The following is a 22,175-nucleotide window of genomic DNA, read 5'->3' as shown; positions in this document are numbered from 1 at the left end:
GAGACTAGGCACCTGCGCGGTGATCTGATTGAGGTCTATAAGGCCTTGAATGGGTTGAGCACGCTGAATTCTGATGGGATCCTTCCACTTGTTCAGATTACCAACCTACGGGGACATAAGTTCAAATTAAGAAAGGACAGATGTAGAATAGATGTGCGGAAATTTGCCTTTAGCCAGCGGGTGGTTAATTGCTGGAACAGACTTCCATCTGTCGTTGTAGAGGTTGATAGGTTGAATAAATTTAAGGAGGAACTGGACAAACATTTGGAGGGAATGGTGTGATTTTTTTTTTTTTTGGCTGATGCTGCATAAGCTCCTACACTTGCTTTCTTGCATCATGTGCCACTACTACTACTACTACTACTATAGTAGTCTTCTGCTATTTGAATTATGCCTTCTCTGCTGTTTATAAGTACACCATCGCTATTTGTCAGTTTCAGTATCATTTGTCTTTCTGTATTACTGCTCATGGCTGCTGTTTTAAATCCTTTGTTTTCCCTTAATGCTTGTTCTACTTTTCTTGTGTTAAATCTTCTTATGTCCTCTCTGAGTCTCTTTCTAATGGCTTTGCATAACTCAGTATACTCAATTTTCTCCCTGTCAGTGTTTTTCTTGCTCTTCATTTGTTGTCTTCGGTTCATCATGACAAGTGTTTCTTGACTAATTTTTTCTTCTTTGGATTTCTTTTTCCCTATAGGTTTCTTGGGCTTTATCACTTTCAGAAAGTTGTAATATTCCTCGTCAATATCTTGGTCCTGAGCAGTCTGCAGAAGCTCAAACTTGTTCTTAAGTTCCAGTACATACTGCTTTTTCTCCTCCTCTGTTATCTCAAAGACCTTTGTATTATTTACTCGAGTCAGTTTTTTCCTTTCCTTTCCTACATCTATATCAAGTGTATATCTTACCATTCTGTGATCACTTCCAACATTTACCTTATTCAGGACGGTAACATCATTCACAATATATCTTCTGTTAGTGAGGATGAAGTCGATTTCATTAGTTGTTAATCCACTTGGACTCTTCCATGTCCACTTTCTGTTCACCCTTTTCTTGAAAAAAAGTGTTCATTACTGACAGTCCTTGAGATTCTGCAAATTCCACAAGTCTTTCACCTCTTATTTCTTTCACCAATTCCAAAATTTCCTATAGTTCCTCTTTCTGCATTGTTTTGCCTTTTTCCAACCTCAGCATTGAAGTCCCCCATAATAATAGTGTAGTGGGTTTTCTGCTCATCTAGAAGACTCAATTTCGGTGTACATTTCTTCAACCTCTTCATCATCATGGCTCGATGTTGGTGCATAAATCATTATAATCTTTAGCTTGTACCTCTTAGAAATCTTGAGTATTAGTCTTGACACCCTTGGTGATGTACTTTTGAATTCCAAAATGTTGTTTTTAAAATCTTTATGGACCAGAAATCCAACTCCACTTTCACTCCTTTCACTGTTTCCATTGGTGTACAGCAGATTTCCACTTGATAAACTTATAAGTGATTCATTTCTCCTTCTTGTTTTAGCCAAACCAATGTGAAATATTCCAATTCACATTTTCTAATTCCTTTTCCAGCTCTAACATCCTGTCTTCACCGATGAGTGATCTTACGTTATAACAGACCAAGTTTAGTTTCTGTGCATAGCAGCCTGGTAGTACCCAGAGATTCTTAGCACCCTCTGCTTCCACTCTGATCCTCTCGCTGCCGTAAGAGGGAGAGTGAAAGCTGCTGGGGACTGAGGGCCATTTGTTTTGTCGTGCTGTCATATGCTGGAGGGTTTGGTCTTTTCCTCTTCACGTTGACCAGGTGCCTTGAAGAGAACCACTCTACACGTTCGTTGCCACATAAGTGACGTAACAGGGCTTACCATCGAGAAGGTGTGCATGAGTGGATTTTAGGGAGGCAGGCCAACCGGACTTCTCCTAAATCTTCTGTAATAGAGAGATATTGGATCCATCAGTGTTTTAGGCTGAGTGTCTGATAACACACAGGATACCTGTTCCCCTCTAAGCCCCTTCTGTGTGGGGAGGCAGGCCAACCGGACTTCTCCTAAATCTTCTGTAATAGATTAGGGAGGCAGGCCAACCGGACTTCTCCTAAATATTCTGTAATAGAGAGAGATATTGGATCCATCAGTGTTTTAGGCTGAGTGTCTAATAACACACAAGATACCTGTTCCCTCTAAGCCCCTTCTGACGTCTGTGTGGTGATCCCTAATAACGGGTTTCAGGCACTCCTCCAAAATAGCTGTGTAAGTTTCTGCCTTCACTGTTCCGTTAATAAACTTAATTCGCCCCACCCCTTTGCTTGTTATGTATCCCAAGACCATCTGACTGGCGGGAACTTTACAGTCAGTGTTATGCAGTCAGGATGGTATGGCTCCGATTTTCGTCTTCTGAAATATTGCTTCCCATCCGAGCTATGCAGGTTGAATTTTGATTTGTTAGAAAAGATGATAGTGTCCTATGCTCTTCTGTCCATGAAACATGCATTTTAGCCCAAGCAAGTTGCTTCTTCCTCATTTGTTGGGTCAACAAAGGCTTGTTCTTGGGGCGATAGGCATGGAGACCGAAAGCCGTCTTTGGATAGTTCGTGCACTTGTTTCAACACCAGAGGCCATCTCAAGTCCAGTTTTAGATCAGGAGCACTAGCATGGCAATTACGAAGGCATAGCCTTTCAAATATCGATCTTGGGAAGACATAGTCACTCTTACGGCCTGGTCCAGGTCTTCTCTTAACATCACCGGTTTCATGCTTTAATTTCAGCACCCAGGATACTGTTGACTGGTGGCAGACTATTTTATCAGCGATAGCGCATGTAGAAAGCCTTTCCTAGGACAGAGCAACAGCTGCACTTTTTTTTTTCTTGGTGTCAACTGAACATATGGAGCATGCTTACATCTCCGTAAAACAGGATACTAATTAGCGTGCATACCTTTACAACACTGTATTTATAGAAACGGCTGATGCAATACCTTGCAATTACTGTCTGATACAATAGAAGTGTTATCTGATTCAATACCTTTGCTTTGCAACAAACAAAATGACTGTAACAAATAATATCTTATACATTTCACTACAAATGTTACTTTTTTTGTCCGCCACTGTATGTAAGTGTATGTATAAATATTACAATAAATAACATAAAAATGTTTACGACGATTTTTTCATTATACACCATTTTAATAATCCTAAAAATCGTGGAAAGCTAAAAAAAATTTGGCCCGCATGTACCTCACAGACATTTTATTTGGTCCGCCATTTATAAAGGTTGCCCACCCCTGCTCTACATGAATGGCCAGCCAGATAGTGCTGCTGATTGGCTGTTCCATGGCTAGAAATTTCAAAATTTCCTGTATTGCCCTGCATGGACCACATAACCCTGAAAACATAATTATCCTAATTATGTCAAATCAGGGACACCCCCCCCAGGTAAAAAACCTTCAATTAGAGTGCAAAGTAGGACAAAACCCGCTTAGTTAATGTAAAACATGACAAATGCCTCCATTTTTTTCCCATCTTTTAAATAAAAATTTTAAAGAAGGTCTTTAGAAATAGAAACAAAAACTAAAATTTAAGTAATTTTTGTGATCATGTGACCTAAGGCCTTCCAGTCCTTCAACATCAGGTATATCCTCTATTCCATTGGCCACTTCGCCTATAGGTAGAAAAGCCAGTCCTTCCAACATTCCACAAAAACGTTTCACTCGATCATCACTCCAGTACGCAGCAGTCAGCCCTAAATTTTGTACCTTTCTCCATGTACTTTGAGTCAGATGGCCCATGTGGTCCGAGGACTGTAGAAATAGCATTCATCACTGCACGTTCAAAATCAGTCATCACAGTGGTGGGATCTGGATTGAATCCAAGACGATCACATTCATAAAAGATTTCCCAGAGGAATCCCATATCGGTTGATTGAGACTTTGCAGACAGAAAGGCATACATACGTTACAGCAGATAACTCAAGAGCAGCTCAGATGATGTATAACTGCTGGAACAGTTTTGGAACTGTTGCAAAAGTCTCATCCATAAACCATGTGGTACTGCAGGATAAATGTTTAAGTACCGGTTGGTTGCAAACACTATAATTCACTCTGTCAACTCAGGTCCATTGTCATAAATGAGGAATTTCTGGTATTCTGGAGCCCCTGTAGTTTTCCATTCACCACTGATAAGCTCCACTTCTCATTGGGTCCTTTGGCAATGCTCCTTTCAGTAGATGTTGAATATTACATTTCAAAGAGTCAAGTCGACGAATGGCACAACAGACTTCAAGTGGTTGTTGACATATGGCATCTGCAACAGTATGTCCAGGTCTTTATGGTGTTCTTTACTTCGGCTGTTTTAACCTTGTTAGGATCTGGGTCGTGGCTGTGTTCAGTCACAGAGAGTAGTTGCATCTCACCTCTAAATCTGTATGAGTACAACCTTTGCAAGAAAGTGCATTCCTCTGAGAATATTCCCAACATATTCGTGTACTGTTGAGCTCTTCTTGGTGTATAAGTATCCTTCTGCTCACAGTTTAGAACCTCCTTTATTGTTCTTGATGATCTCCATGGTGGTTGAAGATAGACTGATTTTTCGGGTCACTCAGAAAGTATAACCAATTTTTAAAAACACTACAAAGCTCACAACAACAGTATATTCCCACAGACATTAACACCATGGTAGCTGAAGTGGAACTGATGCCTCATATTAGATCTAGCAGCTTTATATACATACCTGACTTGCCCTCTCCAGCAATGGCCTAATTCTGATTTAAACCATGACAGCAATGGCCTGAAGTTAATTCTGATTTAATACCAGTTTGGTTATATGATCTCTAAATGGTGACTTGAGTGCGTCAGGTCACTTTTGGAGGATATTCAGGGAGACAAAACAATGATCAAGTAGAGGGAACCAACATAGACAAATATTATAATATTTTTCAGGATTACTTCATTATTAAAATTACTTAAATTTCAATTTTTTTTTCTATTTCTAAAGACCCTTCTTTAAAACTTTTATTTTAAAACTGAAAAAAATGAGGGCATTTGTCGTATTTTTACTTTAACTAAGGGGGGTTTTGTCCTAGGGGGGGAGTTTGTTCGGACCCAATATCGAATATTCACTTCAAGACAGCAATATTCCTAAATATCTTCCGAAACAGCTTATTTTGTCTAATACATGCAGAAAATTCCATGTACGTCTCCCAAATCATCTTTGGATGACACCACTACACTACACTGCATTACCAATCCTTCAAAATGGTGATGCAGTATGGCATTTGTAAACAAATAAAAAATAATATACAGATATACTTACCGAACACACATAACACAAAACTTGGCTGATTTCTCTTGACTAATAGCATATTCGTTACATGTATGCTTACTCAGAAGAAAAAATAGGCCATGTGATGAACAGAAAACAGCAGGATTTCAGTTAATATAATTCAATTAGATGGATATATGGTACAAGATTAGATTTTTTTTTTATATACATTTAAAACAAAATTTTCTCAGGACCTTCCACTCATTTGTTGTGGTCATTCAAACACAATAAAACTGCAAGATAATTAATTTACCGGTTTCTTCAATTACAATCTAATAAATCAAACTTGTTCATCTTGCTATTAGCTTGAATGAAAGGTTCTCTGAATATTCCACGTCTATTTTCACATTCCTGTTACTCGGCATGGTTAGAGAGCGAGAGTGTAATAAATATGGCTGCTACAACTAGCGTTCCTGCCGGTTCTTTTCATCCTGTAAGCATTTTTATATATGTTTTTACTACAATCAAATTAAATTGCTTAGTCATTGACTTATGTACAAGTATTTACTAAGTTCTGAAAATATACCTACATTTTAATTATGTTTTTTTTTTACATGACATCCATATTCGTTTCCAAAATGTGTAGTGCTTAATACGATCACATGTGCTAGAACACATCTGGTTGAAATATAAAGATTATAATTAAGAACACTGGAATCTTATAAAAGCGAATGCAGTTAATCAGGAAGTTTACTTCCAAAGTCAATGGATATTGGAAATGATGTTTGCAACAAATCTGTATTTTGACTGGTTTCCACGTTTTTTACAGTCCACTGTTTGGACGATATGAAAACGCAATCGCATCAGTTAACATACTCAAGCACTGGGAAGAGTACATGGAGAAAGAAAGCTAGTTGGAAAATCTGGTTACAGTAAGCCAAGTGCCTTTTAGAAAACACTAAAATGGGTAAAAACATGTATGACAAAATGGCATTCCCCTCTTGAATCCTTTGCCATGGGACTGGTGTAAAGGGGAACGCTATTCCATGCTGCCAATATTAAAATTATTTGTCTACAACAGAATTACCCATTGTTTGCTGGGCAAGTTGCACTGATTACAGTGGAGTCCGAATACATAAGTGAAAAGAAAGACATACAGAGAGACCAACTTTATTTTTTTGTAATTTATTTCAGATTTTATTTCATCTATTTTTAATTTAACACCCATAGTAGTGTGTAAATCATTTTTGGCTAAAGCAAATGTTAAACTTTATCTCCTGGTTATTAGCTACACACCTTTTTTTTTGTGTTCTCAACAATATTTTTTGTTTTCCCATTAGGGACAAAAATATACAAATTCTTTGCTGTTTTCACCCCTGTAAATTAAAGTTGAATAAGGCAGTCATGGTAGCCCAGTAGCAGCTATAAGGATTTCTCTATAAGTCACAATCAAAAATAACTTTGTAGCCTAGCCCAGATTGATAGTGATTTCACCATTTATCACTCATTTGTCTGGGATGAAATCTTGTCAAAAACTGGAGGAATTCTTAAAGACCTCTTCAATCACAGCTGTAATTAGATGATATCAGGTAGAGCTGTGATTTCAAGGTTTTTCAGCCCATTATTTATTAATTTCTTGTTAGTTATTCCAGTCTTTCAAAAAAAAAATTTCATGAAACAAAATACACCTGTATGAGTGCTAAACATGTGAATGCACATTTATAGAACATATAACACCATCATCTAGCGATAACCTTAATAGGATTATCAAATAAAGTACTAAAATAAAGTTATAAGATTTTCAAATAAAATTGCCATACTGTTCTCAAGAATGGTATTTGTAAATTTCGGGCAGTCATCTGCTTGGTAACATGTAAATTATGACAATCCATTCAGCTCAACATTGAATAATTTTTGAGACATTTTGTCTTTGAAAATACATAATACAGTAAACTCTGAATTTTATGGGCTAATAGAGTGAAGGAGCTATCCATTGTTGATGAATGTGTGTTAAATCAAAAGTTATTTTTCAAGACTCAACATAATTGAAATTTAAAGTTACACTTTATATGCATGTATTAGAAACCTGAAATAAAGTAAAACAATGGAAATCATGCTTTTGTTTACCTATACTTTATTGGTTAATTAATGGAAGATAATTTACTGTGAATATATAATGATACTTCCTTGCCAGTAAAATTTATTTCATTCATTAAATCTGAGGTCCATAAATTCGAGGACTTACTGTACAAAATAAAAATAATCATAGCCAGATACAAAAATTGTAATGCCGTTGTAGAAGGCATTACAATTTTTGATGTTTGTGTTAGCCTTCTATAATTCAAAGTTTTTATTAGTAATTTTGTCAGAATTAAAATGGGAAAACTTACATCTATATTTTAGAGAGAGTGGAGGTGGGGTGCAGTCCATTCCATTGTTGGTGCTGCTATGTGGCTAGTCCTAATAACAATAATAACAGAGCCAAAAAAGACTGCTATACAAATTACAATGGTGGCATTAAAGACAATTACTACTATGGATAAAGGGATGGTTGAGAGGGAGAAGACAGAAAGAGTGCTAATTAATGGACACTGCCCTTCATGGACTAATGTTATTAATGGAATCCCATTGTTGTTTTTTATATTTACTAATAATATTTATGCAAGTATAGCAGTCCTGATGTCTAAGTTTTCAGGCGATACAAAGGTTCTGCCAACCTTTGTATGGTGGTTATTGACAGTAATCAGGTATGCTACTGCAACAAGATTTAGAAAAATTAGAATTAGTAATTCCATATTAATTTACAGAGTGTGTGGTATGACACTCGGGTAGTGGAAAATGAAAAGACTTGGGGTAATTGTACAGTCACAATTCAGATAAAGTTCAGTGCAGACAGGTTATCAGAACAGCTCGTTGGATTTTGGCAATAACACTGGAATTTTGCTAGCAGGGATAAGGAGGTGATTATCCTATTGTATAAGTCAATGGTTAGGCTGCATCTTGAGTACTTCATACAAGTCTGAAGGCCTCATTTTATGAAAGTTGTGGATCTGCTGGAATGAGATTGGCGAGGAGGAGGAACAAAGGGTTTGCTCTTACGAAGAAAGAGCTTCAGTTCTGTAAATTGCAACATCTGGAGACTAGGTACCTGTGAGGTATTTAAAGCTTTGAATGGATTGAGCAAGCTCAATGCCATGGCATTCTTCCTCTTGCCCAGACTACATGTGAAGGACACATTCAAATTGAGGAAGTATGGTTGCAGGATAGATGTGTGGAAGGTTGCCAGCAGATACTAGACTGTTGGAACAAACTTCCATTCATTGCTGTGGAGGTGGCTGGTTTGAATAAATTCAAGGAAGAGCTAGTGAGCTATTGTAAAAGTTGGACAGGTGATGTGGGATTTTTTTTTTGGCTGATACTATATAAGCTTGCTTCCTTCCATCATTCGCTGCTACTAATACTTCAGCTGCTGAAGTATTAGTAGCAATCTGAATATTGCTGAAGAAATAAGATAATTCAAAAAATTTGCTCTTTGTATTCTCTTACATGAATGATTTCTTATATTTCCCTCCGTAATTGTCTCAAGAAATGTATATGTTTTCATTATGAATCACATATTTTTGGTTGAGCATAAATTTTTTCATCTTTAATTAGTATGTTTTGTGGATAAAACATGGCAGTAGGTGTTAAAACAAAAAAAAAATAATGTTACTATAATGCAAAGCATAAACAACATTATGGGTAGGCATTTGAATACTACAAAGCAGTTTTAAAGTGGTGCTGGAAATCTGAAAATGAACGTATGATTCAAAGATAGTAGAGATGTGAATTTGCCCCATCTTGAAGAACAGTTAAGAATTTGCAATAAATTTGAGACACAGTACTGTAAAATATTTGTAAAAGCAAAGATCTAGGAGACCTACTAATCAACAAGTGAGGAAAATTCTGATGTGGTTTTGTGGCAGTTTGCAGAATCACCACAAAAATCTTAGGCAAGCTGCTTGTGAGACTAGAATTAGCACACAGCATTTTCAAGAGAGCCAAGTGGAAATCTTATGTGCCAAGATTGCTACACAATATGAATGAAGATGATCATCAAGTAAGGTTTTGTTAATTATTTAAAGCAAATTTGGATGAGGACGCAAGATTTTTGGACAACATTGTTCAGACTCGGTGGTACAGTACAATCACTAACATGATTGTGTGTATTTATTGGTTTGATAATCCAAACATGTATGTAGAGAAAGCAATGAATTTATCATGAGTTATAATCTAATGTGGTTTCTCATCCAGGGAACTGTTTTTTTTTTTTTTTTTGAAGGAACAGTTACTGGTGATATATATCTCCATATGCTTAATGTATCTGTTGTGCCCACTAGTGAATATGCCAACAAGAAAGTGTCACACATCCTCCATATTCACCTGATTTAGTCAGACTGAATTTCTACTTGTGAGATTAACTGAAGGTTGTGTATAGTAGAAAATCAGTCACACTTTGACAGTAAAGGATGAAATTAAACAAGCATGTAAAGCAATCAAAGTAGTTATACTGAAGAATTTACCATTCATTTGTTTGCCACTATGAACAGTGCCTGGAAGCACTGGCTTTCGAGTTCGTGAAGTTCACCATATGTCAGGCCCTGGGGTAATTGCACAGTCAGATATGAAATTCTCTTCAGATTTCCATTAATAAGGCATACAAGTAGACTAATTTTTATAATGTTGTTATTTTAAAAGTTGAATTTCTAGTTAAGTTGTATTTTGAATTTTGTCTAGTTCTGTACTATATTTACTGTCTTCAAGGGAAGGTTGCACAGTTATCGATGTTCCCTCAACTGTCTAGGATACGGATTGGTGTAGGTCTAAAATTCTTTTTTCCTATCGGTTTTTGTCATCAACATGTTTCTATATTTCTTATTACTATACAGTTTTCTGTAGTTGAGGTTAACTGTATTCCACAGTTTCAAGGCATTTGTGGGAAACATAACTTGTACAAAACTCAGTTGGGTGCATTGCAAGATGGTTGACAACAAAAAGTACTTGTGAGTAATTATACAATTTGACATAAAGTTTTCTGATATAAAATTTAAGCAAGCTGCTAGGACAGTTCATGGGGTTCTGTCAGTGATATATAGGAACTTTTCCAGCTGAGACAAAAAGGAGAGTATTTGATCATATCAAACAGTGGTTATGCCACATCTTGAATATTGCATGCAGGCTTGGGGATTTCCAATTTTAGTAAATACATATATGGACCTATTTGAGAAGGTACAGACATGAATGTGTAGCCAGGTGGGCAGGAGCAGCAGTGCGTAGCACACGCTTCTTGATTAGACCGGGGTTTGAGCCCACCAAATATGGAGGATGAGGAAAGGTCAGGGAATGACCACCGCATATCCCCAGAGCAATATGGCCCTAGTTGCTAATGTTCCTAAAAAAAAAAAAAAAAGACATGAATTGGCTAAAGGCACAAAGAGTAATCTTATGAAGGAAGATGAGGTTTGTAAGGGAAAGTGTTTGGAAATGAGGCTTCTGCAGGGGACCTGATTGAGGTGTTTAAGGCTTTGAAAGGCTGAAGTAGACCGAACGGTTCAGCATTTTACATTTAGTCATTTGGTATAGACAAGGAGCATCAGTTCGTATTGAAAGAGGATAACATTGTAGAATAGATATCCAAAAATTTCTTTAAAAGTGAGTGGCTGTAAAATAAACTCCCACTTACCCTTGTGTAGGATGGAAGTTTATCTAAATTTAAGAAGGGACTCTGAAATGCTGATGGGATTCTTCCTCTTGCTCAGATTACACACCTGTGTGAGCATAAATTGAGGAAAGAAAGACAGTTGCAAAATAGATGTGCAGAAATTTGCCTTTAGCCAGTGGCTGGTTGATTGCTGGAACAAACTTCCATCTGTTTTTGTGGAAGTTGCTAGCTTAAATAAATTCAGAGAAAAACTAGACAATCTTTTGGAGCAAATGGATGGGTTAAATTGGAAGGTTTTTTTTTTTTTTTTTTTGGCTGATGCATTATAAGCATGCTTTCTTGCATCATATGCCTCTACTAATGCTAATACCAAATTAGTTTTACATTCACTTCTGAATTTTATACTTCCATTCTTACAGTAATCTGGGATATGTAATCTGACTTTTGGCACATGTACACAGACATATCATTGCAAAGTGCTTTCAGTTTATGTTCTGCCTTTTTTTATTTACAGTAGAGTGTCGATAATCCGAACTAATTGGGACTGCGGGTAGTTAGAACTTCCAATTTATTTGATTTTCTAACTTATCAAAAATACTGTTCTGGAGACTAAAAAAAAAAAGTTTAGCAAGTTCAGAAATAAAAAAAAAAAAAAAAAAAAACACTGGCTATAATATCTGAGGGACCACCTAATTTTTTGTTAAAATCCAGTGCCTGTTCATATAACAAAGATCCAGATAAGGGTTCTCCTAAACTTCGTCCCTGTGTGAACCACAAATAAACAGAATCTTCAAGGGATGGATCATTATCTGTTCTTATGGTTTTTCCCTTTTTTTTTTTTTTTTTTTTTTTTTTTTGGCACTATCTGAATCAAGTTTCAATCTGAACTTTAAAATTTTTTCCTTATTGTTTTTAACGTCTGTTATGGTTGACTTTCCAACATTGTAAAATTTTGCTATAGAAGATCTGCTTTCTTCCTTTGAGTCTGTTTAAAATCTCAATCTTAGATTCAATTGTTAAAAATTTCTTCTTCCTTTTAAAAGACAAAGAAAACTGCAGTACAGTAAAATAAAATTCTGTAAAAACTCTGTTCAGAATCTTTTTACCCCTTGTAGATTTTACAACCCCAAAAAAAAAAAAAAAAAAAGAAATGTCAGTGAACAGAAATATCAGACTACAAAGTGTTATGTTTAGTTAGTACTTTATATTAATTAAGCTAAAAGAAAGCTTTCGAAAAAGACGTGACCTCAGCGCTCGAAAAAGGCACTGAGGCCACAGGACGAACAGCACTAAGTTATTCTTATTAATTCTTATTATTCCTTATTATATCTCTTTTATCTTAACTCCCTTCTTTGTTCACCATGATAGTGATTTCTGTTCACCCTTTGTTCTCCATAATTAGTGTTACTAGTAACGTAACGTTAGCACATTGCCTTTCACTACTACTAACTTATGTAGCAATTATTGTCGTTGGGTACTTTCTGCATATGGCAGTGTCCCAGGTCCTTAATCACTTATTAGAATTGCCGTTTAGTAGAAGGGCGCCTCCGTAGCCAGGTGGGAAGGAGCAGCAGTGCGTAGCACATGCTTCTTGATTAGACCGGGGTTCGAGCCCGTCACCACCAAATACGGAGTATGCGGAAAGGTCGAGGAATGACCACCGCATATCCCGGAGCAATATGGCCTTAGTTGCTAATGCTCCTTAAAACCAAAAAACAAACAACAAACCGTTTAGTAGAATCAAATTCAATTCGCAAACGTGATCACAGTAACTGGCACTTATTGTAATTATTTTATGACACAAGCATTAAAAATAAATAAATGCTGGCTTGTTCATATTATTGACATTCGGATTTTCGTGTGTATATATATATATATGACTGAAGCATATGCGCCTCTGTAGCCAGGTGGGCAGGAGCAGCAGTGCGTAGCACATGCTTCTTGATTAGACCAGGGTTCGAACCCGTGAGCCACCAAATACAGAGGATGCGGAAAGGTCAGGGAATGACCACCGCATATTCCCAGAGCAATATGGCCTTAGTTACTAATGCTCCTAAAAACCAACGACTGAGGCATATATATATATATGTGCCTCAGTCATTTAGATTTTTGCACCCAGAGCATCAGTCCAGCTGCTTATGCATGCTAAGCGTCAGATTTATCAAACCACAAATCTCTCTATGTAATCTTATATATCCATTATATGCCATAGTTTCAGCTCCTCTATAGTCATAGTAATAGTCTCAATATGTGAACTTCTTTGCTGAAAGATTCCAAAGCATTCCATTTAATTTTCTCTTATGCCTCAACGAAATCTTTCATATATCAGACCATTGGAGTACTATTTAATCAATTCTCCTATATTGATGAAATCTACCAAGATAAATGTTGCCCTCCTGATGAATTTAACAGGGTTTTTTTGCATCTCTATGCATACAAGAGTACTGGGTGTACTACAGTTGTGTCTTGGTTGCTGATGCCAGGTTGCTGGATGCTTCTTTCAACTAATATAAGATTATGCTTGTTTATGCGATTTTTAATTGAAACTCTCCACTTTATCTGACACTGTGATTATATGGCTTTCCTTGGTGACCTGATTATCAATGTTTTCTCCTGATTTTAACTTTGCACCTTGTCTCATCATGGTGACCAAACTTATAGTTTGCTCTCTCTCATAGCTTTCGTATGTGGTGAGCAAATGAATTACCCTTTTCTGTTTTAAATCCCTCTAATAGTATTAGTGTACTGGGACCATTGGAATGTGCTGGTTCTTTCAGAGGAGGAGTAAAGGGACATGCAAGCACCAGTTTCTCCTACTTCATTTTGAGACTGCATTCTTTTGAACAAAGCAAGGCATATCAGGCTTGTCCAGGTTTGCAGATGACACAGAGATTGACAGGATGGTTAATCACAGGAATGATGGTATGCTACTGCAACAGGATTGAGAAAAGTTAGGCAGATGGGCTGAGAAATGGCAATTGAAGTCTTAACATTGACAAATGCAAAGTACTGCATATGGGTAGCAGTAACCCAGGATAGGAGAAAATGAAAAAGACCTGGGGATAATTGTGCAGTTGGAAATGAAGTTCTCTGAGCAATGTAAACAGACTGCTAGGATAGTTCATTGAGTTTTTTCGATGATATACAGGAATTTTGCTATCAGGGATAAGGAGGCAATTATCCCATTGTATAAGGCAGTGGTCAGGCCACATCTTGAGTACTGTCCACAGGTCTGGGGGCCTCATTTTAGGAAGGATGTAGTGCTGCTGGAATGAGTACAGAGAAGGACAACAAGATTGATGAGAGGAACAAAGGGGGTGTTCTTACCAAGAAAGGCTTCAGTTCTGCAAATTGCAGCATCTGGAGACTAGGCACCTACGAAGTGATCTGATTGAGGTGTATAAGACTTTGAATGGATTGAGAAAGCTAAGTGTTGATGGGATTCTTCGTTTTGTTCAGAGTGTGCACACATGGGGGGGGCACAAATTCAAATTGAGGAAGGATGGTTGCAGAATAGATGTGTAGAAGTTCGCCTTTAACCAGCAGGTGATTGATTGCTGAATAAACTACTGTCTATTGTTTTGGAAGTTGATAGCTTAAATAAATTCAAATGAAGAACTAGACAAACTATTGGAGGGAATCAATAGGTGAAATGAGAAGTGTCTTTTTATTTTTTGGCTGATGCTGTATAAGCTTGCTTTCTTGCATCATTTGTCACTGCTATTATCATTGTTTTATTAACTGCTCTTTCGGAACATTCACACCTCCATTCCAGGTTAAGGATACAACTTCAAATGATAATCATTTTCATGCTTAATAACTGTGAGATAAAGAATTTTTGCACATATTTATTACTTTTTATCTTATTTTGGACCATAGAATCCATCCAAGAATTTTTTGGGAATTTTTATAATTAAGCTTGCACTATTTATAAATTAAATGTTTACTTTTCTCTTAATGTTTATGAGCGGTATTCAGGTCATATAAATTGCATGGAATAAAATTAGTATTACAGACATTTTTAACGATTCTGGCATTTGGAATTTATGCAATATAATTTTAAAACATAAAATGTTTAAATTATATTGCATATAATGTAATTCTCAATACTAGTATAGTTTGTAGTTAGATTATAATGAATAATAAAACAACATTGCATTTTACCTTGTATAAGGCATAGTGTTTCTAGTCTGTGTTAATTTTTTTTTTAATCTTATTGACAGGGAGAATCTTATGACAAGCATTTATACCAGTTAGCTGTATAGATTTATGTACACTATTTGTATAAAAAAAGTGGAAATAAAACATAATTGTTTCTTCTATTTTTCATATATATTATTAGGATGCCGATGTAAAAGTAACCTTTGAGGATCAACAAAAAATAAACAAATTCGCTCGACAGAATGCTCGACTGGAAGATATTTTAGATGAATTAAAAGCTAAAGAAGTAAGTTAGCATATTTTCAGATATCTGATTAACCTTTCCCAGAGTATGTATATATACATTTTTGTAAAATAATAAGAGGAGTTTACCTCAATATAGTACGTAGAACACTTCCATATGATACTCTCCAGAAATTAAAACGAAAAAATTAAAAAACTTACATTAGAGTAAAAGATAATTGAAAAACTTACATTAGAGTAAAAAATAATTAAAAACCAATTAAACACAATTAAAATCAATTTAATACAATTAAATCAATTTAACACAATTAAAAATCAATTTAACGCAATTAAAAATATTAAAAAGAATCTAATGAAAATATTCAAAGTGATTTTCCTTCCTGAAACTGACAACAGTTTTCGACCATATGTCGTGATCACAGGAATGAAAATTACCGAATAGGGTTGAACATGAAACTTAAATAGTGATTATTTGTCTTCGTGCATGTGTGTAAAGGTCCAGGCATCGGACATAACTGGATAGGTCCCATCCACCCCAGGTGCCTTTCTTGTATTTATCTTCAACAATTTCTCCTCCACTTTACTCTCAGTTATTACAAGATTCTCTGAGAGTAAAGTGGAGGAGAAATTGTTGAAGATAAATACAAGAAAGGCACCTGGGGTGGATGAGATCTATCCAGTTATATTAAAGGAGGCAGCAAAAGAAGTAAGCAAACCCCTAGCCATAATTATGAGAGCTTCCTTGGACTCAGGGGAAGTACCCATGGACTGGAGATGTGCAAATGTGACCCCAATTCACAAAGGAGGATCAAAGGGCGACACAAATAATTATAGACCTGTTATTTTAACTTCTGTTCTTGCGATGTTTTCACAGTACCTCCATTTATTCCTATGGGATGCAAAATATGTTTCCGTTTTCACAATTTTTTTAAGTTTGCACCAGCTGGCAAAAATTTAGTAAAGTTGAGTATTATGTAAGTTGGGGAGTGTCTGTGCTGTTAGTAGGGGCAATGATGCAAGAAGGCAAGCTTATACAGCATCAGCCAAAAATAAATAAATAAAATTTACATTTTATCTATCCATCACCTCCACTAGTTTGTCTAGTTCTTCCTCGAATTTATTCAGACTGTCCACTTTCACAATGGGTGGAAGCTTGTTCCAGCAATCACAAACTTCTGCACATCTATTCTGCAACCATCCTTCCTCAATTTGAATTTATGTCTCCTCATGTGCATAGTCTGAGCAGGAGAAAGAATTCTATCAGCATTCAGTTTGCTCAAACCATTCAAAGCCTTAAAAACCTCTATCAGATCGCCTCTTAAGTGCCTACTCTCCCAAACACTATAGTTTGTAGAACTGAAGCCTTTCTTGGTAAAAGTACCCTTTTATTCCCCTCACCAGTCTCGTTGGCCTTCTCTGTAACTGTTCCAGCAGTTCTGCATCCTTCTAAAATGAGCCTCCTGACCTGTATACAGTACTCAAGATGTGGCCTGACCATTGCCTTATTGAATGGGATAATCGCCTCCTTATCCCTGCTAACAAGATTCCTGTATATCTGACTACATAATTAACCCCAGGCCCTTTTCAGTTTACACTACCCTGAGTGTAGTACCACCCAGTTACTGCTACCCCCATGCATACTGGATATGGGTAGCAGTAATGTACCAACTATACCAAGAGTAATGTACCCAAGAATTTGTCAGTAACTTTGAGAAATGCAAAGCATTTGTCAAAGTTAAACTTCATTTGCCATTTCCCAGCCCATATGCCTAAGCTAAAACTCAGCTGAAACTTCAAAGTTATTGACAAAAATTCTTTGGTACATTACTCTTGGTACAGTTGGTACATTATGCTGATATTACTGCTACCCATATGCAGTATGCATATTTGTGTCTGTAAGTTGCATGTATTTTTCGGTTATGTATGTATGTGTTCTCTGTCTAGGTAGTACCTAAGGATTCCCTTATTATAACTGAATGGTTTGAGCATGCTCAATGCTGATGGGATTCTTCCTCTTGCTCAGAATAATCGCCTGAGAGGGCATAAATTCAAATTGGGGAAAGACAGTTGTAGGATAGATGTGCAGAAGTTTGCCTTTGGCCAGCGGGTGGTTGATTGCTGGAACAAACTTCCATCTGTCATTGTAGAATTTGATAGCTTAAATAGATCCAGGGCAGAACTAGACAAACATTTGGAGCGAGTGGATGGATGAAATGAGAAGGGTTTTTTTTTTTTTTTTTTTTTACTGACGCTGAATAAGCTTGCTTTCTTCCATCATGTGCCTTTACTAATTCTAATGCTAACTCACTGATGTGCTGCATCTCTGAAGTGTGTTGTCAGTTTATATGTTTAGTGATGTTCTCTACTGTACTGTTAAATATTTATCAACCAGCAAAAATCATGTAGTGCTTTGCTGACTGGCTCCCATCCCTGCTGCAGTGAAGCAAGTTGTCTTTTAAAAAAAAAACTCTGTACTGAGCTGCATCAGGTTTTGGAAGTCAAATTCTTGAAGATGGTTCAGAAAGAAATTGGAAAATGGATAGTGTATGGGTGTGGATGGGGATAACAAAATAAACAGAAGGTGAGAAGAGTAGTAAGTGCCCTCTTAAAAAAAAAAATCCCTTGACCTGAGAGGCCACTATCTCTTGGAAAGCAATTCCCCCAATCATCACCTGAGGCACAAGGAGCTGGGCTGCCTTAGTCCATTCAGTGGCATGGAAGAATATCCCTCTGTAATGAAAAGGATAGTAGTTGAGGCGGAGTGGGATTACAACCAAAAGCAGTGGGGAAAGTAGTAGACATCCCCTGAGAGAGAGAGAGAGTTGGTTTTCACAACATAAGTGGACCAACTCTCTATTTATCTGAGTAGATGAGCAGCAGTACTAATAAATTTTATGCTGTATTTGTGTATCTGGGTGTTTTAATGTTGCTTTTTTTTTTTTTTTTTTTTTCTATTTCATTTTGCATACCCACACACATTCTTTGATTAGTTCCGCTATTTTTTTCTGGATGAATAGCATGAGTTTCTGGGAGACGAATGATCTGTCCTCCTCAGATCAACTAGTCAGCTGCCATTTAAAAAATTCCCATAAATAAATGTGCTTATTTGTTGCACAGGTCAATACAAAATTGACCGGAAACAACATGCCTTATACTGCCAAGGCCAGAAGGAAATCACATCACAAAGTCTTATTTACATCAGGGGTCAAATATAATAATAAACAAACACACAGCTCTACAGGTTAGGGAGAACTCCAAAGCATTTCTCAGAGTTAAACTTCAATTGCTATTTCTAAGCCCATCTGCCTCAGCTGAAACTTCAAAGTTTTTGACAAATGCTTTGTCAATAACTTTGAAGATTCCCACAGAAAACTGATTTTACTGACTGCAGTTCAGTAAGAATGGTAAGATTAAAAGGAGAGATTTTCTTTGATAAATAAATATGGGCACAGTTATTAGCATTAGTATGAAGGCCAAAAAGGCTAAATAATTAGTAACCATAGCAATGGCATTATTAATAATTTTTGAGTTGTTTTGCTGTGCCTTCTGAAGTAAGATGGAGATAGACAAATTTTAATATCATCAGCATAAGTGATGAGCAGCAATTGCATTAATGGTAGAGAATGGCAAAAGAGTACTACCCTGTGGAATTGAAATATTGATTTAATCATAAGGTGCTGACATAATTGGTTTAATCATAAGATGCTAGCATAATAGATCAGAAACGGTTTCTTAAGCAGAATTTGAATATACAGGGTTGTTAAAATTAAAGTATCCATATGTAGAGGGCTCTGAAACAAGTTCTAAGGCTTGTACTAAAGAGAAATTTGGACAATGGGTACAGTAAAGAATGCGCTCGCCATTTATTGGGAAAAAAAATTTTCTTACAAAATTTGTCACTATATGGTGCCGTGGCAATACAAATCACTTGAACAGCGCTACAATTGTTCAATGTGTCCTCCATTTTGGTCAACAACAGTTTTCATTCGAAGAACAGCATTTTCTACAGCAGAATGTAACATGTCAACTGGAATCGTCAGCTCATGACGTCTAATGCTGTCCTTCAGATCTGACAGATTTTGACATCCTTCCTGATACACCTGGTTCTTCAAAAAACTCCACAACCAGAAGTCACATGGGATGAGGTCTGGTGATTGGGGTGGCCAAGATATCTGGAAACAATGGCTAAAGACCCATTCATCTGTAAAGTGTTGCCTTGGCAATCTTTGGACACAACGGTGGATGTGGGGTGGCACACCATCTTGCATAAATATGGTATCCTGAAGGCACCCACACTGTTGCAGCTCTGGTATTGCGAAATTTGCCAACATTTCATAATATCGCTGTCCAGTGACGGAAAAGGTGCTGGGTCCAGTCGGTGTTACCTGTTCAAAAAAATATGACCTAATCATCAATGTGGCCGTAAATCCACACCACACTGTCACTTTTGGAGAATGCAATGGGACCTCTTGGATAACTCGGGGGTTTTCTGTTGCCCAAATGTGACAGTTGTGCATATTCACTTGTCCATTTAAACAGAAGTGGGCTTCATCACTCCAAAGAATGTTCCAGGGCCAAGTGATATCCACTGTCATTCGTGCCAGAAACTGAAGTGCGTATGTGAAATGAATATCTGCATCACCATGCTTTAGCTGCTGTAGCCTGTGCATCTTGTAAGGATAGTACCACAACACCTGGCGCATTACTAGCCTTACAGTGGAATATGGCATGTTCACTTCATGAGAAACAGCTGGCATACTTGCACTACCACTTGGAGATTGACTTGATAAATCTACGACAACCATAGCCACATCTTCAACACGAGAGGAGTTCACTCGTTTTCGACCTCTACCTGGTTGAACACCAAGATGTCCTGTCACTTAAAATTTCACAATCATTTTGCGGACAGCACAAACAGTCATAGGTCAAATCTACTGTATGATTTTGAAGAGACTGCTTTGCTTTTATATAGTACAGTAGAACTGAGTAGTGGCACTGTGGCAATAACTTACGATTATGCAAATAACGTACGTTATTTTCATAATCGAAATTAAGATAGTTATGCGCCATATAGTGACAAATTTTGTAACTTTTTTTTTATTTTTTTATTTCCAATAAATGGTGAGTGCATTCTTTATTGTACCTGTTGTCCAAATTTCTCTTCAGTACGAGCCTTAAAACTCGCTCCAGAGCCCTCTATATAGGGATACTTTAATTTTAGCAACCCTGTTGATTGTACAGAGTACATAACATACAAGCTTATAATATTTTTCTGAAATTTATTAAGTGATGAAATTTAAATTATGTTTTTTTTTTTTTTTCTTGTCAAAATATTCAAGCTGTGATCAGTATAATTTTGATTTACAATCATACAGTAAAATAAACAAATACAAAGTTTAGTTGCACAAATTGACATAATTTCCAACAGCAAATAGCTTAAAGGAAAAGTAAAATTTTGTGAAAATTATAATTCAGTGTGACTAATGAAAATATTACCTTGCAAATGTGAAAAAAATTATTTGAAGCAAACCAAAACCATTTGTTCAGTTGGCTTTGGCTTTTATTTCAAATCATGTGTGCTCAGCAAACTTGATTTCTATAAAACAAATATAGGAGCATATTCTACAGCTAAAAATAAAAAAAAATTCCCATAGACATCTGTCAAATGTCTTTATACTGTATCCAAGACATTGAACATTAATCATAAATTACAAAGAAACTGAAATAAACCTCTAAAAGCAAAATATCTAAAGCAGTTCAAAGTTATTTACATTTTGTTCAATGCAGTATTCAGCATGATGAATCTATGATTCTCTGTCATGTTTAATCATTTCAAGGCTGTTCTTAATGGTTTCAGCACTTCCAGAATGTGATTTCTCAGTTTGTCTTGCATGATAATATGAGTGGAATGATATACAGATTTCATGTGATCCCACACAAAGCAATCTAAGGGCGTGAGTGAGATCTGATGATTGTTAAAGCCATTGTCCAGTGGGTTAGTGTACTGTTGGGAGTAAACCAAGACCTGTGCCAATTTCCTTCTTTTTTTTTTTTTTTTTTTTTATGAAAATCCCAAGCATGAGAGGTATTAGAACCTATAGTACTTCGTATCATGGATGGGTTTAAGGTTGAGAGGATGAGTATGTCTTCGAACAGTTCCTGCAAATTGTTCCACAGAAAACATAGGTATGCCATTCCTGAAACCTTGCTGACCGGCCTAGGTATGAATGAATTTAGAGTTGAGAATTCCATTTGCTGTAAGGCATGATTCATCTGTAACCAGAACATGGCTGGGAAATTGGGGAGTATGTGTACACTGTGAAGCTAACATACCATTTACTTATGTATGGATTAAAATTCAGTGTGTTTATCATTTGGGGGGAACAGAATCAGTAAATCACAAAGGGAATAAAAAGAGGTAATTATGAAATTGACTTTAAAATCAATTTCATATTTACATTTATATTTTCATGTACTGAAAAATAAACGTAACATTTATTTTTCAACATAATCACTAAAAACATTTATACACTTGCCACATCTGTTCTTCAGATTCTGACTTAGTGTGTAAAAAGATGTTGACTGCTGTCATAACTAGGCATATGCTGCATCCTTTCCAACCTCAGCATTATCGGTGGAGAAAACAAATGGAAATTGCTAGGTGCAAGGTCAGTGGGAAAGATGATTAAAATATTAAGAACATTTTCCTAGACTCAAGTTCATGACTTCTCAGTGAGGTCATGAGCTTGATTTTCTTCTAGACTGAGGAGGGCAGAGACTGCTTTGGGCTTTCTTCTCACTGTGGCCAAATTAGCCAGCCGC

At 36.5% G+C, this 22,175-nt stretch overlaps 2 protein-coding genes across 3 annotated transcripts in view; one reads left to right on the top strand and one right to left on the bottom strand.

Moving 5' to 3' along the window:
- Positions 1 to 5,704, bottom strand: part of Tmx3 (Thioredoxin-related transmembrane protein 3) — a 98,783-nt gene extending 93,079 nt beyond the window's left edge. For both annotated transcript variants that reach the window (XM_090378761.1, XM_090378760.1), the window contains exon 1: positions 5,300 to 5,704. In XM_090378761.1, the coding sequence (XP_090234887.1) occupies positions 5,300 to 5,348 (49 nt within the window). In that variant the 5' untranslated portion in view covers positions 5,349 to 5,704. The remainder of the gene's footprint in view (positions 1 to 5,299) is intronic.
- The window catches only part of Pfdn4 (prefoldin subunit 4), a 29,238-nt gene continuing 12,747 nt past the window's right edge, over positions 5,685 to 22,175 (top strand). Inside the window, exons 1-2 of the mRNA XM_090378762.1 lie at positions 5,685 to 5,741; positions 15,292 to 15,396. Of these exons, the coding sequence (XP_090234888.1) occupies positions 5,700 to 5,741; positions 15,292 to 15,396 (147 nt within the window). The 5' untranslated portion in view covers positions 5,685 to 5,699. The remainder of the gene's footprint in view (positions 5,742 to 15,291; positions 15,397 to 22,175) is intronic.

This window comes from Mastigoproctus giganteus, chromosome 7, assembly GCF_048544385.1.
Source record: "Mastigoproctus giganteus isolate SK-2022 chromosome 7, ASM4854438v1, whole genome shotgun sequence".
In the NCBI taxonomy this organism is placed as follows: Eukaryota; Metazoa; Arthropoda; class Arachnida; order Uropygi; family Thelyphonidae; genus Mastigoproctus; species Mastigoproctus giganteus.
This window is presented reverse-complemented; position numbering and strand designations above follow the sequence as displayed.